At 41.2% G+C, this 15,958-nt stretch overlaps 1 protein-coding gene across 1 annotated transcript in view; it reads left to right on the top strand.

Annotated features, from left to right (window-relative positions):
• The first annotated feature begins 1,746 nt into the window (after positions 1-1,746).
• MCM9 (minichromosome maintenance 9 homologous recombination repair factor) overlaps positions 1,747-15,958 on the top strand; it is a 69,742-nt gene continuing 55,530 nt past the window's right edge. Inside the window, exons 1-6 of the mRNA XM_075924050.2 lie at positions 1,747-1,886; positions 3,620-3,942; positions 7,051-7,367; positions 10,492-10,573; positions 13,029-13,229; positions 15,328-15,453. Coding sequence (XP_075780165.2) covers positions 3,633-3,942; positions 7,051-7,367; positions 10,492-10,573; positions 13,029-13,229; positions 15,328-15,453 — 1,036 coding nt within the window. The 5' untranslated portion in view covers positions 1,747-1,886; positions 3,620-3,632. The remainder of the gene's footprint in view (positions 1,887-3,619; positions 3,943-7,050; positions 7,368-10,491; positions 10,574-13,028; positions 13,230-15,327; positions 15,454-15,958) is intronic.

The following is a 15,958-nucleotide window of genomic DNA, read 5'->3' as shown; positions in this document are numbered from 1 at the left end:
ATTTTTAACCAAGCTGTAATACTGCTGCCTTCACAAACAGCTTGTGTCCACATAAAACATGGAAAGATAATTCCTAGTAGTGCAAGTTTACTGTTTTCACCTTGCTTGCCATAGAACATTAACATTATTATATAATCATCTCTAAACACACTGCAGGTTTTGGTAGAAATAACTATTTAACCCCCATCTCCAATGGCATCATATCAACAGCTATGTAGCTAAGTGCACAGATCAAATTATGTCTGACACTGAGTAGTCCTGAAGCACTGTAGAGACTAACAAATGATGAAACGAACTATTCCAAAATAGCATTGAAATAAGATACACAATTTGAGATATGCAAATTGAGTATCTTATTTCGTGTTACAGTGCTGTATAGACACACCCTAAGGTTACATCTACTGAAAATTGTGTAGCTTACATTGAAATATTTTGAATTTGGGAACGTCTACACAGCACTTCTTTGAAATAGATCACTCTTCCTCTAACTTCCTTTACCCTTACAAAGAGGGTTACAGGAGGCAAAATAAGCACTTCTCTGGCAGGAATGTCAAAATAACATCCATATCGGTATCCTTCTGAGATGTTTGACACTGTTATTCTTGTATCTGAAGGAATCTAGCAAAGCTACATTGTTTAAAAATCCAACAAACTTTAACACAGTCAGAGCCCTAAAACAGTTGCAACCCCCTTCCCTTTCCTGTCAAAGCACATTGTTTCAATTCCTGTCCCCCACCCTAATTTTCATTCAGCCCACATCCACCTCAATTCCAATTAATGGGGTACAGGGAAACTTAGTAGTGGGTAGACCCGCTGTATCAAGTAAACTGTAGTCATGCCAAAATCTAAGTATATTTAACATAGTTAGTACAGTAGCATGGAAGGCCCTTTATTAACATACAGATAACTGAATAATCTTGAATGAATCCATAGTTAGTTTAAAGGAATTCAACAACAGTAAGAAAAAAAATTGGGGGGGGGAGGAGAGTTCTTTTAAAAAAGCTTTCAACTGGGTATAAGAACATAAGAACGGCCAAAGGTTCATCTAGCCCAGTAGTCAGTCTGCTGACAGTGGCCAGTGCCAGGTGCCCCGGAGGGGGTGGACTGAAGACAGTAATCCAGCGATTTGTCTCATGCCATCCCTCTCCAGCCTCTGAAAAACAGAGGCCAGGGACACCATTTCTATCCCCTGGCTAATGGCCTTTTATAGACCTAAACTCCATGAAATTATCTAGCTCCTCTTTAAACTGTTATAGTCCTAGCCTTCACAGCCTCCTCTGGCAAGGAGTTCCACAGGTTGACTGTGTGGAATGTGAAGAAGAACTTTCTTTTATTAGTTTTAAACCTGCTACCCATTAATTTCATTTGGCGTCCTCATTTGTATGTCTGAGTATAGGTCAGGCCGTAAAAGAGACGTGCCCCTCGCAGGCACCGATCAGCTGGCACCGTGCTATGCAGGGCACCCACAAAATCCGAGGGCACTTCTGAAGTCCAGGCTGCTTGTTTACAGAACTGGCTTTTTGATGCTCGGATTGGCAGAGTATCGTTGCGCCGCCCTTTGGCTGGCGGGAAGGCGCAAACCTGCCAAAAGGGAAGGCTACACGGTCCCTTACGTGCCGACACGGAGCAAGCCTAAACCGCGTCTAGTGTGGCGGCGCGCCCGGGCACAACGCCTGTCCAGGTCGCGGGGCAGCCTCCGCGCCGCTCCCGGGCTCGCTCTGCCCTTCCCGTGCTGCGCCCAGGCACGTTTCCGGCTCGCTGGGCCCCTCTCGCCGGCCGCCGCCGGGCCTGGGCGCGGAGCGGAGGGGGCGGGACGGAGCCGCTTCTCCTGCCGGGTGAGGCCGCCCGCTCAGGGTCGCTGCCTCGGTGCAGCGCGGCGGCTGCAGGTAATCGCGGCGGGGCGGGCGCGGGAGCCCCCCGAGCTCAGCCCCGCCGGGGCAAGGCCCGCGCCCCTCCCCGGCGGCAGCCACTTTGCGGCTGCGAGTTCCCCGCGCGGGCTGGGGCTGGCCCGGCGCCATGTGCGCTCCGCGGCCCCGGCCCCAGGGCGGCGGGATTGGCTGCCGGGGCGCAGGGAGGTGGGGCTGGAAGGCGCCGGCAGCGCAGCAGCAGCAGCCCCGTTGTGCCCCTTGGCCCGCGGGGCTGAGGCTGCTCCGGTCTCGCTCCTCCTCGGGCGCCTCTGTCGCTTGGGGGAGGGGGGTTGCGCGACCGCAGTGCGCTGCGCAGCCACAGAGCCAGGCCCGGCCCTTTGACGGCGCTTGGGGGGAGGGACATGAGGTTACTTCGCTTCTTCCTCACCTTCGTGTAGGTTTCCCTCATGAAAATAGTCCCAGCAGGACATGCCTGAGTGGGCTGGGGCGCCTGACTCCAAGTGGCGGGAAGAGGGGGTTGCCGCTTTGTAGCTGCTGTAGGCTGCGTTCATTGCACATACCAGGGGTTCCTTATGACCCTTCGTTTCTTTCCCCCACCCTCAAAGCTCCATGTGTGCCATGCCCCCAGGCCATGGACTGGCTGTGTGCCCCTTCATGCCTCCCTCAGGGCTCTATGTGCCCCCTGTTTCTTTTTTCCCATTCCTCCTCTGTGCCAGGATCTTAGTGTCCCTCCATTCCTCCTCCCCCATTTGCTCTTTTCCCCTGTCAGGGGCTTTGTATTCCCTCCCATGCCTGGTCTCCTTCATTCCTTCTCCCATAGCCGAGGCTTGGTATGCACCCCTTCTTCCCCCCATTCTGATTGGATGTGGCATTCAAAAGTTATCACTTTACACATTGACAGAAAAATACTGTCATGCTGAGTGAAAGACAGCACTTACACTCTGCCAATCAAAGAACATATTTAGGTTACATATATAGTTATTATTTGAGAAATTTAGAAATAGGAACATCACGGGAATCACAGAGCACCTGCTCTTCACACACAAAACATTTTTTTTTGCTTAGTTGTTAGTTTGTTGCCTAAAGTTATTTATGCTCAAGCAAACACAAATTCTCTGGTATGTGTTCCATTGACACTGACTCAAAGGAAAATATTCCAAGCTCAAAACTGCAAAGATGGTACATTTAAGCAAGAGAGGGTTCCTGCTTCTCGGCAAGTTGCTGCTAAAACTAGCTGCTTATGTAATTATAGTTTATTATTATGCATATTCCAGTAGCACCCAGAATGTGTTAGGCACTCTCTACATAATATAGGAAAGCCATTGCAGCCCTGAAGAGCTCTATCCTACAAACAAGCACATGCTTAACTAACTTTATGAATGTGAATAGTCCTTTTGCAATCAAAGTATATTGTTGCGTGTGTAAAAAATCTAATGGCTAGTGAGAGGTACTTAAAAGAAACTGATATATCTTAAATTTTCTTGCATGTCAACGAGAGTTTTCACTGAATAAGGTGTGTGAAATAAGACTATTAAAGTTAATGTGCATGCTTGGCATATGGTAGTTTTCTTTCATAAATTTCAAAGCACTTTACAAAGTATCTTTATCCTATTTTAATACATTTCTTATCATGGGATATATAGTACTTAGCATACACTAGTTTACATTATTCACTTGTGACCTAACAAAATATTCTTTTAAAAATGGATTTTTTAGGTTTTTTGGAATGTTTAATTTTTTCCCTTTTACAGTTATAGATGCAATATGCTATTAAATGCTGACCAAGTAAACCTAATTGGACAAGTGTTTGAATCCTATATTTTGGAGCATCACAAGAATGACATCATACATATCTTAAGGGAAAAAGATGAGGAGAGACATTACCCAGTCATTGTTGATGCCCTCACCCTTTTTGAGACCAATATGGAAATTGGAGAATATTTCAATGCATTTCCAAATGAAGTGCTTCCTATTTTTGATAACGCATTGCGCAGGGCAGCCATGACAGCTCTGCAGTCTGCTTCTCAGACTCATGATCTTAGCATTAAGCAGAATCTTCATGCCAGAATATCAGGTGAGTTATTGGGGTATGTGATTCCACATGATGCTGTGGACTAATGTTTTGTAGATGGGTAGGATTCAGAAGGGACTTGGGTGCTGCCTAACCCTGTAGGGCACCTCAAGTCCCTAAAGATCACTGGTTAGGTATTGGGGAGATTGAAGACCTAGGGTTCCAGTCCCCATCAGGCAGAGCAGGGAGTTGAACCTAAATGCACACATCCTGGGTGAGTGCCATAACCAATGGGCCAAAGATCGTAAGGGTATATCAGCACTACTTCCTCCTCCTCAGTTTTTCCTGGAAAAAAAGGCATATGTGCCTATTTCCAGTACAGGGTTCACAGCTGTGGGTCCCAAACAAAGATAGATGCTTCCTTTTGGCCAAGAATTAATCACCTAATTCCCTTTAAGGGGTGCAGTTGAGGCCACAACTCTCTCCTCAGCATTTCCGACTGTTTAGCTTAGGTGGCTGCTTGATCAGTGTGTTGGCTTTTGTGTATCCCATTGTTAGGGGCCTAAGTGTAGCCATATATTGTATAAGGAGTCTTAGGGCCTGATTCAAAATTTCTGAATTTCACTGGGCAGCTGAGCAATGAAATGCTAAGCATTATAGTACCTAAATCTTCCATGATTATTTGCCAGGAACTTTAGTAGCATTTGGGAATATGATTAAATAATGATTGGGACTAATATGTCTTTCTAGATAGAGTTGTATTTTAATGAATGTGGTAATAATTTGTATTTTAACTCCTGACACTATTGATTTTTGTAGTACAGGTGGGAATCCAAGGTGTTGATATAGAGAAATAAATGCCATGCATGATTACTTGAATTTGGTTACCACTAGAAGCCAGGAGTTAGTGGTTTCTTGGGTTGGCTAAGTATGATTGCAGCTTTTCCCAAAATTTACTAAAATATTAGTATCGTGCATGGAGAACTCCTGGCCTTTGAGGTAAGGAGCTCCGTTCCCCAGTACACAGAATGGTATCAAGGCTGACATTTTATGCAAGTTTCCAGGAAGTTATAACTGTGATATAAATATACACTACTACAATCCATCATGTCGGGTTTTTTCCTTGGTTAATAACAAATTGCTGAAGTATTTATGTGATGTTAGTAGTATTAGACAGAGTTAAGGTTTAGTAATTAAAAAATTGTTATATAGACCTATGTGCTTAGATTTTGATGGTAAATGTTTACTTAAACTTTTAGTAGTGTTGAATAGGGATGTGAACGACTAGTTGACTATTCAATAAACATTTGCAAATACTTATCGGATAGTCAACGCACTAGTCGCTTCCCCTCTCTTGCTGCCTCTATCAGAAAGAGGCAGCAAGTGCGGATGGAGTGGAGGGGGTGGTTCAAAGCGACAGCACTGCATGGAGCCCTGGGCCAGATTCACACAGCACTGCCACTTTGAAACACCGCATGCAGGCCAGGGCCAGCTGGAGAGTTTCCAGCTAGTCCCGGGCTGCATGCGACGTTTCAAAGCAGCAGCGCCACAAAGAATCCCCACTGAGCCTGGGCTCCATGTGGCGCTGCTGCTTTGAAATGCCACATGGAGCCTGACGCCAGGCTCCCCATGGTGTTTCAAAGCAGCCACGCCGCATGGAGCCTGGGGTCAGCTGGGGATTTAGAGTTACCAGTTGACCCCATGCTCCCCACAGCTCTTTTGCCTTTGAAGCCTCCAGGACTGTTGCTACACTTCAAAGGCAATTGAAGACTAATTGAATAGTCCATGCAAATTCCCTAGTGTCGAGCTAGAAGAAAAGGTTATAATATACAATATCTGGTGTTTCCCCCAATAAAGCTTGTTTCAAAAAGTAGTTATAATTGTGTTTACATTCAGGAATATGATGTGATTTGTCACACTGTCTTTCATAAGCCTATTTAGTGACTTCTACAAGCAAAAAATAAAACACTTTGCCACACATTATAATTCATGCAGACTTTAGGCAGCCATTAATTTTGTGATATAAAAGAGACACATGACCTTCTCTTTCTTACCAGTTCAAGGTAATCTCCCTTGTCTACACTACAGAGAAGATCAGCTGCTGCTCTTGATCTTCCTGGGTTCTAATTAGCTGGGTTCTAGGACACGGTAATTTGAACTTAGATGGGTGCTTCGGTCGATGCTGGTAGTCCTGCTTCCATGAGAAGTAAGGGAAGTCAAACTTTGACTTCCTGCAGTCTGGACAGTGCCAAAAGTCGAGTTAAGGTGTTTGACTTCAGCTAAGCAATTAACATAGCTGAAGTTGCCTATCTTAATTTGACTTTATCCTGTAGTGTAGACATAGCCCCTGTGTTTAAAGCTTTTTCTAAACCAATATTATGATTGCAATTGCACACCTCTTTGCTTTATAATTAGCATCTTAAGCATATATTTTTTTCACTCATAGTGTTACAAGAAGTAGTGGAAGCTCTAGGAATCAATATCAACAGAGAGGCTGACGATTGCTCCAGGAATAAAAAGGAGTAAATGTTCTTGTAGTTTAATTTCCTGAGGATGCTATCTTTCATTAAATGGGCAAAAGAGACTAGAATCTTTTTGATGTGTGGAGTTTCTCTTCATTCTTCCAAAGTGGGTTGGTAGGGCGCCTTCCTGTATGGAAGGAGTAGGGGGAACAGCCCTGAACACAGTGAAGAATATAGTCTCTCTTTTAACCAAAGAAATAAATGTTCTTGAATAGGAAAAGGACATCTAGGAATCCAAAACTGGATGAAAGTTTCTTTCTCCCTCGGGTGGGGAAGAGGTGAGAGCAACCTTGGCATATGCGCAGTTTAGAGTCAGTTGGGGGGGTGAGAGAAGCTACACTCAGCTGCACGGATACCCTCTTATTAAGTGAGAATTGAAAGATAAACTTGTCTAGCTGAAGGTTTGCATTATGCAAATATGAATGCACAGGATTTTCTTTCAATGCAAATCTCTTCAAGGATGATGGAGTTTTTGCTTAATTACCATTAGCCTAAACACCAGCGTGTGCTCAGTATCAAAGCATTTATATAAAGTTGACCCTATGATGTTATTACTAATGTACTAAAATCTACTCAAGGACACATGTACACCACATGTTTAAAAGCTTAGACTTGTGGTCTTGATAATGTATGTCTTTTCATTTCACAGGTTTGCCCGTTTGTCCTGAACTAACCAGAGAACGTATCCCTAAAACCAGAGATGTGGGTCACTTTTTGTCCGTTACTGGGACTGTTATTCGTACTAGTCTAGTGAAAGTCCTGGAGTTTGAACGGGATTACATGTGTAACAAGTGCAAGCACGTGTTTGTGGTCAAAGCTGATTTTGATCAGTACTATACTTTCTTCCGTCCATCAGCTTGCCCTAATGAAGAAGGCTGCAATTCATGTAAATTTACTTGTCTCTCAGGAACATCCTCTGCTCCCACCAGCTGCAGAGATTATCAAGAAATCAAAATTCAAGAACAGGTAAAAAAAATGGAGGGGAAAGGAATTAGGAGGGATAAAATAAATGAATTGCGTGGAAAAATAAATTAGTCTAGTAAAAGTAATAGGGCCTTAATTGGTAGTGTAAATAGGGGGCGAACTCAATAGAGCTTTATCTGCTTATGCCAGGGATTAATTGCACATGGTAACTAATAAAAAATCTATTAACATGCTACTGTAAGTGGAAAAGCTGTATAAACCTTTTGTAGTTATTTAGAAAATTGCCCGGATGGGAGGAATGGTTCTGGACATCTTATTGCCTGTCATTCCAAAACTCGAGCTAGAAAATGAAGCTTATATCCACAGAAACTCCCATGCAAAATTATTCCATTTGTTAAATTACTATATTTTTTAAAATCATTTTTATGCACCGTAAGAAACACAGCTAATTCATGGATTAGATTAGGGTGTTCGTAAATTACAATACAAAGTGGATGTTGTTTATCTGAGGGCTTCTCTACACCAGGAGTTATTTCAGAATATCTAGTCCTGATAAACTGTTCTTGATTAGGGATGATAAATTTTGATTAATTGACTAATCGAGTAGTCAATGCAATTTGCATCAGTTATTCGATTAGTTGATAAGGGCACCTTCGCCTTTGAAGTGTACACCTCAAAAGCAAAAGTGCTGCAGGCACGGGGCCAGCGAGGGACTCAAGCAGTTCCCCTTTGAACCCCAGGCTACATGCAGCATTTCAAAGCAGCAGCGCTGTGTTGATAAGAGACAACAAGGTAGGGGGGGAAGCAATTAGTCGACTAGTGTGTTGACTATCTGATAAGCATTTGCTTATTGAATAATTGATTAGTTCACATCCATATTCTTGATTAACTCAATGGCTGTGTCTACACTGCACCCCTTTTCCGGAAAAGGGATGCAGATTAGACAAGTCGGAATTGCAAATGCAGCGGGGATTTACATTTTCCCCGCTGCATTTGCATGAACATGGCTGCCGCTTTTTTCCGGCTCGGGGCTTTTCCGGAAAAAAGCGCCAGTCTAGACGGGGATCTTTCGGAAAATAAAGCCTTTTCCGAAAGGTCCCTTATTCCTGATTTTTAAGAGGAATAAGGGACCTTTCGGAAAAGGCTTTATTTTCCGAAAGATCCCCGTCTAGACTGGCGCTTTTTTCCGGCAAAGCCCCGAGCCGGAAAAAAGCGGCAGCCATGTTCATGCAAATGCAGCGGGGAAAATGTAAATCCCCGCTGCATTTGCAATTCCGACTTGTCTAATCTGCATCCCTTTTCTGGAAAAGGGATGCAGTGTAGACACAGCCAATGTGTTTACCATCTTATTATGAATGAGAGAGTACCTTATTCCAAATTAGCTTAATTCACAAGGAGTTTATCAGAAATAGTTAATCTACTTTAAATTCATATTTTACCCTATATTGGATTAATTTTCTTGTGTAGATAAGATTTAAACCAACTCTTTATATGTTTCATATCTGATCATAATATTTGAGACGGCTCTCATGCAAACTGTTTAGCCCCCCAGAAAAAATGCCATCTCTGAGTGCCCCAACAGCAAATCTGCAAATGTCTGTCCTTTCCAGTGTGCAATCACCTACACAAATGGTCACTGAACATTTTGCTGCTCGAGATAACATTCAGCTATGTATATGATAGGCATCCCCTCAGGGTGGACTATGATTGTTACTTCACTAGGGAAGTTGTTATGAAAATTCAGTATAATTGGGACATACTTGGTCAGTGCCAAGTGGTTAAGAGGTGAAACATTTTTTACTAAATATGAAAAAGATATTTTTGTTCATATTTCTATTATTGTATTTGTGTTCAATACACTCACTTTTTTAGACTTCTTGATATCCAAATTAAGAGGGCTCTGACGTGTGTGTGTATACATGCCTGTGTGTGTGTGTGTGTATACATATACACACACACACACACACACACACACACACACACACACACAAAAACTGTGTGGAGCATGAAAAATATTTTAACAAAATCAAGACATTTAATTACAGAAGAAGTTAAAGTATTTCTGATAGTGCATTCCTTATGTCGCGTATTCACTTTACGCTTATTCAGATTTTTAGGATTTTTTAGAACTATAATTTTTTTCTTTTGCTGTGTTCCAAATATCTGAACCATGGGATAATTTCATCAATAATATGAACCTACTAATATTAAGGGAGTTACACTAGGGAATAATGTGACTCTGTGTATATGATCTGCCCTGTTCAGTGATGCCAGTAACTAATGTACCTGCCACCAATAGCCACAAAGATGTTTATAGAAATCAAATATTAGACAAAAACATAGAAACAGTGTTTAGGCACTGGAGAATGAATTAATCTATAATTCTAATATGGATAAACATTTTCTACAAAAGAAGAAAGCACTTCTCATTGCTGTTCTGTCTGCAGTGCACAATTTAACAATTATGGCAGGTTTTTGTGAGTAACTAGAAAAATGCTTTAGATGGAAATCGCTTGTGACAAGATTGCATAGACTTTGCCTTAAAGGAAAAGAGAAATGCAATAATTACTGACGTACCTGTCAATACATATTCTCCTGATCATGTTTGATTCGTTTTTCCCCTGCTGTTGGTTTAGTCTTTGGGATTTAAGTGTAAGCTTCTTTCCTTACCTGTCAAATCTTGTTTAAATACCTGTACTGCGGTGGCATCTTCCAATATATACAATTATGAAGAACTGTTTAATTTTAAAGCAAACATCAGTGCCTGCAGTAACCTTTGTTTATTGAAATCCTGCCTGAAGTAATTTTCAATAATAGCAAAAGTGTTCATTTTTTTTACAGCATTTTTTTTTAAGTTGCTCAGCACCTTCTGAATATGGCACCTGGAGATAATTTAAGGTTCAATTCTGCTTTCATTGATGTCAGTGGCAAGATTCCCAACTTAATGAGAGTAGCAACATGTTCATTGTCTGAGTTTTGTGCGAGAAACTAAGGATATACTCCTTTATAAGGAATGAAGAATAGGTCTTTGGTGTGCAGAATAATGGTTCTGTTGCAAACCAAACTGGTGTGCTTTTGCTGCTTTGCAAACCAAAGCAATAGCATGTGGTTGTTGTATGGCACCTCCCTGTAAAAAATGCATACCCGTTGTCTTCCTGTCTGCTAGGTTCAAAGGTTACCCGTTGGAAGCATCCCACGTTCTATGGCAGTTGTCCTGGAAGATGACTTAGTGGACAGTTGCAAGTCCGGTAAGGGCAATGAAATGTTCCTGCGTAAAGTTATATATAGTACTTTTCTAGTTTGATTAGACATTTGTACCTAGAGTGAGTTCAGGTTTATTCTTCATGTGAAAGAAAGCATCTCCAATAATGCTCATGTATCACTTTGTTATTGTACTAAGTCAATGTGTTAACATGGCAAATTAATTCTGTTGCAGAAAAGCCCATCCTCTTATGAACATCATAGCATTTAAACAGAAAAAATGCTGCGATGTAATATTTCATGGGCTCCAGAAGTTATTTTGAGACCTGTAAATATCAGGACACTGAATCTCCCTGACTAAATTGATACAGCCCCAAAGACTGGTTTGGGAAACCACGTATCCTAGCTTTCTGTAGAACAGGGGTGGGGAACCTCAGGCCTGGGAGGCTGGATGCGGCCCTCAGCTTGCCTGAATCTGGCCCCTGAAGCTCAGGGCCCCCACCAACATTGGGGAGTTTGCACTGGAGCACCAGTCACCCCGTTGACCACCCCCCCCCCCCCCCAGGCTCTGGTGTGCAAGGGGAAGGTGGGACATATCTTTCTCCTTCTCATTCGGGGACCACAGTGGGGGGGGGGGGAGGTTCTGCTTCTCACTTGTGTGCGGCCCCCGACTGGTTTTTCTGTGGGTGGATGGCCCCCAATTCAAAAAAGGTTCCCCACCTCTGTCGTAGAAGAAGGGCTGCAGGTGGAAACATCAACTTAGTGTGCACTGAGAGTCAAAAGCAAACCATTAGACTATAAGAAGAATGGAATAGAAAATAATAATCAGAATATTATAAGCCCATTATATAAACAGATAGCACTCTCTCCCCAGCAATACTATGTTCACTACTGGTCACCCTCTCTCAAAATGATACAATGCCCAAGGTTTACCACAGCGGCACTGACCATTGTTGTAGAAAGGAAACAATACTAGATGGTATAAGACTGCTCCAATACAAGATCAAAGAAGAATGAAGTGGATGAGTGGAGGAACCTGGAATGAGGACACAGCACACACATACAGGGAGTGGAAAGGAATAGTTTGTGAGGAGAGGGATGTAAGTCCCATGGCATGTTGTGGATAGGAAATGGGAGGCACACAGAAACTCTGGCAGGGGGAAAAATGGCGGGCCCTGTTATGGAGGGGAAGCAAAAAGTGCAGAGGCAAACAGAGCCTGTGACGTGGGGGAGGGAATGAGGACGGGGTATGGGAGAGAGGAATGCATACACGTTGCTGCTGGCATGAAGAGGAGGTTGGAGGAAGTCCCTGAAATATAGAAGTTGGGCGGGTGGCACACCTTGAGCTTATGTGGGGGAATGGAGAGATGCAAGGAATCCCAAAAGTGACCAGTGTTCACGGATCCACTCTGAGAAAGCTGCTACCAGGATGCTCTGGTTTTTTTACTTACTCGCTCCACAGCCACAGAGCCTCACAGTTCCCATGAGCTCCGATTCACAGTTTGCAGCCAAGGGGAGCCATGGGAAGCAGCAGCCTGGGTCAAGCTGCTTCCCGCAGATCCTCTTGGCTGCAAACGGTGAACTGGAGTCAATAGGAACTGTGAGGTTGAGTGGCTGCAGAGCCTCTAACTAAACAAACCCAATTAGCAGCTGTCTCAGAGTGGGTCTGCGGACCACTTTGAGTAACACTTCATTAGACCTAAAGAAACAGTACAAAAGTTGTATAGAGTTATGACAACTTCAGAATGAAGCAAATAGTATTATACACAGAGTACCACTCTTGATTTAGATGTATGGATTAAAACAAAAGAGCAAATGGAAGTTTTAGTATTTACAACAGTAGCGGTCTCTGACTAATTTTATCCCCAAATCTAAAGGCACGAGAAAAATCCAAAAAAACATAGACATGAAATAATTTAGTAAAACTATCAGATTAAACTTGGGCCAGTTTTAGGTTTAGTAATCCCTACTAAAAAGTTTTTATTAAATATGACAGTGTTTTTATGAGTGCATGAAACCTTAAAGTGAAATTGACTATAAACAAATCTTGGAATAACAAAGCTTATTTTCATTATCTGATCCAATAGAGATGAAAAAAGAAAATAAAGAGCATTAATAGTGAAAGTAAATAACATACATTTTAGATGTCGTTGCTTGTTAAATAGATAAGGAATTTTTAAAATAAGTTTTTGAACTTTACATGTTTTTATGTTAGAGTAGATTGTATTATTTTTGCTTGTTTTGGATTAATAATTAAAAAAAAGTATTACAAAATATTAGTCCTAGCTTTTATTCATAGACATAAAAAAGCTACATAAATTTGCCTATTTTAGAGATGCAGTAATTAATTTCTTTTTTTTCTAGCAGCATCTGCTCTACAAATGTCTAACATGCTCTACTATGTTTAACTTAGCTATTAATTTTTGTATATACTAAGCAGGAGTTATGACTAATTTTTTTAAAATTTAAAATTGTTATGACTAATTTTGTTCCTACTCTCAGGTGATGACATCACAGTGTATGGAGTGGTAATGCAGAGATGGAAACCTTTCCACCAGGATGTGCGCTGTGACCTAGAGATTGTTTTGAAAGCCAATTATGTTCAAGTGAACAATGAACAATTAACAGGAGTTATAGTTGATGAAGAGGTTCGCAGGGAATTTGAAGACTTCTGGGAAAAACATAAAAGTGATCCCTTAGCAGGTTTGTAAACAAAAGTGAAATAGGAACTGTACTTGGATTTTTGCTGGAGACAACACTGAAAATTATATTATTGACAACGTTTTTTTCATTCCCCCATCCGATAATTCTCCTCGGAAACTATTGGTCCAATCGAAAGTACACCTTCAGATCCTATTCTCTTCAGGAGTATTGTACATTCAGCTCTCCTGCTGATCAGGCCATGTCTCACTCTGTCAGACCTTATCTCATACAAGCAGGATAAAACTCCAATAATTTCCATTTGTTTTATAACTGTAGCATGTGTTTGTATGATGGTTTGTCTTGTCTTAGTAGCTTAAAGAATAATTTCTTGCTACCCAAAATTTCCAACAAAGGAATATAAAATTCTTATTTGAAACTAGCTTTAAAAATGTGCACACTTCAAATCCACACCAAAACTGTACTTCTATGATTTACCTTTTGAACATTATACTACTGGAGTTGCCACAATTATGTTGCACTTAACAGGGAGTGAATCTGAGTGAGAAATGGGGAGCATGTTAGGAAAAACACAATGCTATTTTGTGCAACAAGGAAAAAAAAACAGATGAGTTGCAGCACTGTGAAGAAATCTTTTGGGCCAGATCTGGTTTAGTCAGCATTGCTCTCTTGACTAGACTAATATTGGAAAAATATGGCTCTGTGTCTCTGTATCCCAACCTCATGTGAATCAGCATTTATTTATAACAAATCCCATATCTGAGTAATGTTAAAAGTAACCTGTTTCTATAATAGTTGTACACAGTAATAACACTTTTAATCCTTAAACTACACTTCTTCACACAAAGTCCTTACTGCTGGCATAGCCATAAGGAAAGCAAGATATCATTAGTCTTTGAGGAAAATCTTCATGGTCAAATAAATAAGCATGCTAGGTTGCAAACACAATAGGCAGTCATGATCATATACACATTATCTTACAAGAAAGAAAACTCTTTCATAAAATGTTTTCCCCCCAGTATTATGCAGGGACTTTTATTTGTTTTTATTTGAAATTTGAACAGCTATGGTTAACTGATGAGCTATGTCGTGTAAACTCTTAACTGGCTACCAGATGTTTTATATGTGTGTCCTTTACACAGAGAGCTAAGTTTGTCATAGTGTTACTCTGGATTTATGTTAGGGTCACTCCAGTTGCTTTCATTGGCATTATACTGGGATAAAACCAGAGTAATGTAGTGGAGAATCATGCCCTGCATTTTAACAATGCTGCAAAACCCTTAGATATCACAACACATCTTATACAAAGTAGGCCTCACCCTATCTTTAGTATCCTTAATTTCTACCGGTTTAATGGTGAATCTATTAATCTAACATACACTGTCTTGATACACTTACTTCCAAGTTTAAAACATCCATTTTAGGGATTCATGTCATTTACTTTAAGGTTGGTTGCTTAGCTCAGTATGCTAGCAGTGAAGAGTAATGTATAGTCTTAGGTTTCTTATTTCTGCTGTGCTGCTAGTGTCAATGCTTCGGATGGCAGAATTAATTCTGTTATATCTCTCTTCACTGCTAGCGAAATCAGCTTAACAGATTGGAACATTTCAGTGCTTGAGAGAGTAATGGAAGGTGAGGAAGAGACCACATAGAAATAGGGAGCTAGAGAGATTCAGTAAAATAAAAAGATAGGTGAGAGATGAGCCAATTTTCTGCATCATGTACAGTACAGTGTATCTTGGCATTAAGCACTGTGCGTTTTTTTTTAACTCAGTGGAGCTCTGCCAAATTACACCAGCTGTGTATCTGGCTCTCTGGTTCCTATCTGCACACAATGAACTAGTATTCAACAGGATAAACTGAGGGCTGTAAGAATTTGGCCTCTGTGGTTTCATCTGTGAATTAAATATTCAATCTTAGGACTTCATACTAGTGCCCAGCACCTAAGATCCAAGTGCCTTCCACCTGAAAAGGTCATAGAAAGGAATGTTGATTTATATCACTTGAACATGTGGCCTGATGGTGTTTAGTCTTTGAAGTGAAGGATGTTTGGATCTAATAGCTGCTTTGGGAGTTGGCCTGTTTATGTTAATTTAACTTTAAAACAGAGCTTGAATGCTGCTTTTTGCTTCTTTTCTAGGGAGGAATGAAATTTTGGCTAGCTTGTGTCCCCAGGTTTTTGGATTGTATCTGGTGAAGTTGGCTGTAGCCATGGTGCTTGCTGGGGGTGTACAAAGGACTGATGCTGCAGGAACTCGAGTGAGAGGTTAGTATTCTTGTTTTTAATAGTCCATTTCCTCCCTCCATACATGCAGACATTCAAAATAAATATTAGAGCGAAAAAATCTGCAGAAACAAAATCATTCTGAGCGAGAATATTGTTTAATCAGCATTTGGGTTTCCTATTTTTAGGTTTACTTTCTATTTTATTTTTCCAAAATAATTTGAGTGATAGAGACCAGTTTTCAATGCCCCATTGAATAAAGTGTTAAAAGCAATTAATCTAAGTAAAATAGAGGCTCAAATAAAAAGTAGTTTTATAAATGATGTTTTAAAATGTTTTAGTAGTAGCACATCCATAATGGAATTTGGCATCCGAGTGGAATATTTCCATAGTGTGAATCTCTGTCCTGCATAGAAAAAAAGTAAGGTTTGCTCTAATTCCTAATGCCAGATTTTTCCATCTGTGATTGTCAGCATGTTTCTCTTAGAACTGTTACTGTAAGCTATCTGCCTGCTGATTCGCCTTCTGTTGTTATTAGATGGCAAAT

This window comes from Pelodiscus sinensis, chromosome 3 (genome assembly GCF_052426305.1).
Source record: "Pelodiscus sinensis isolate ZL-2025 chromosome 3, ASM5242630v1, whole genome shotgun sequence".
Taxonomy (NCBI): domain Eukaryota; kingdom Metazoa; phylum Chordata; order Testudines; family Trionychidae; genus Pelodiscus; species Pelodiscus sinensis.
Note: the sequence above shows the minus strand (reverse complement) of the source record. Positions and strands in the feature narration are given on the sequence as shown.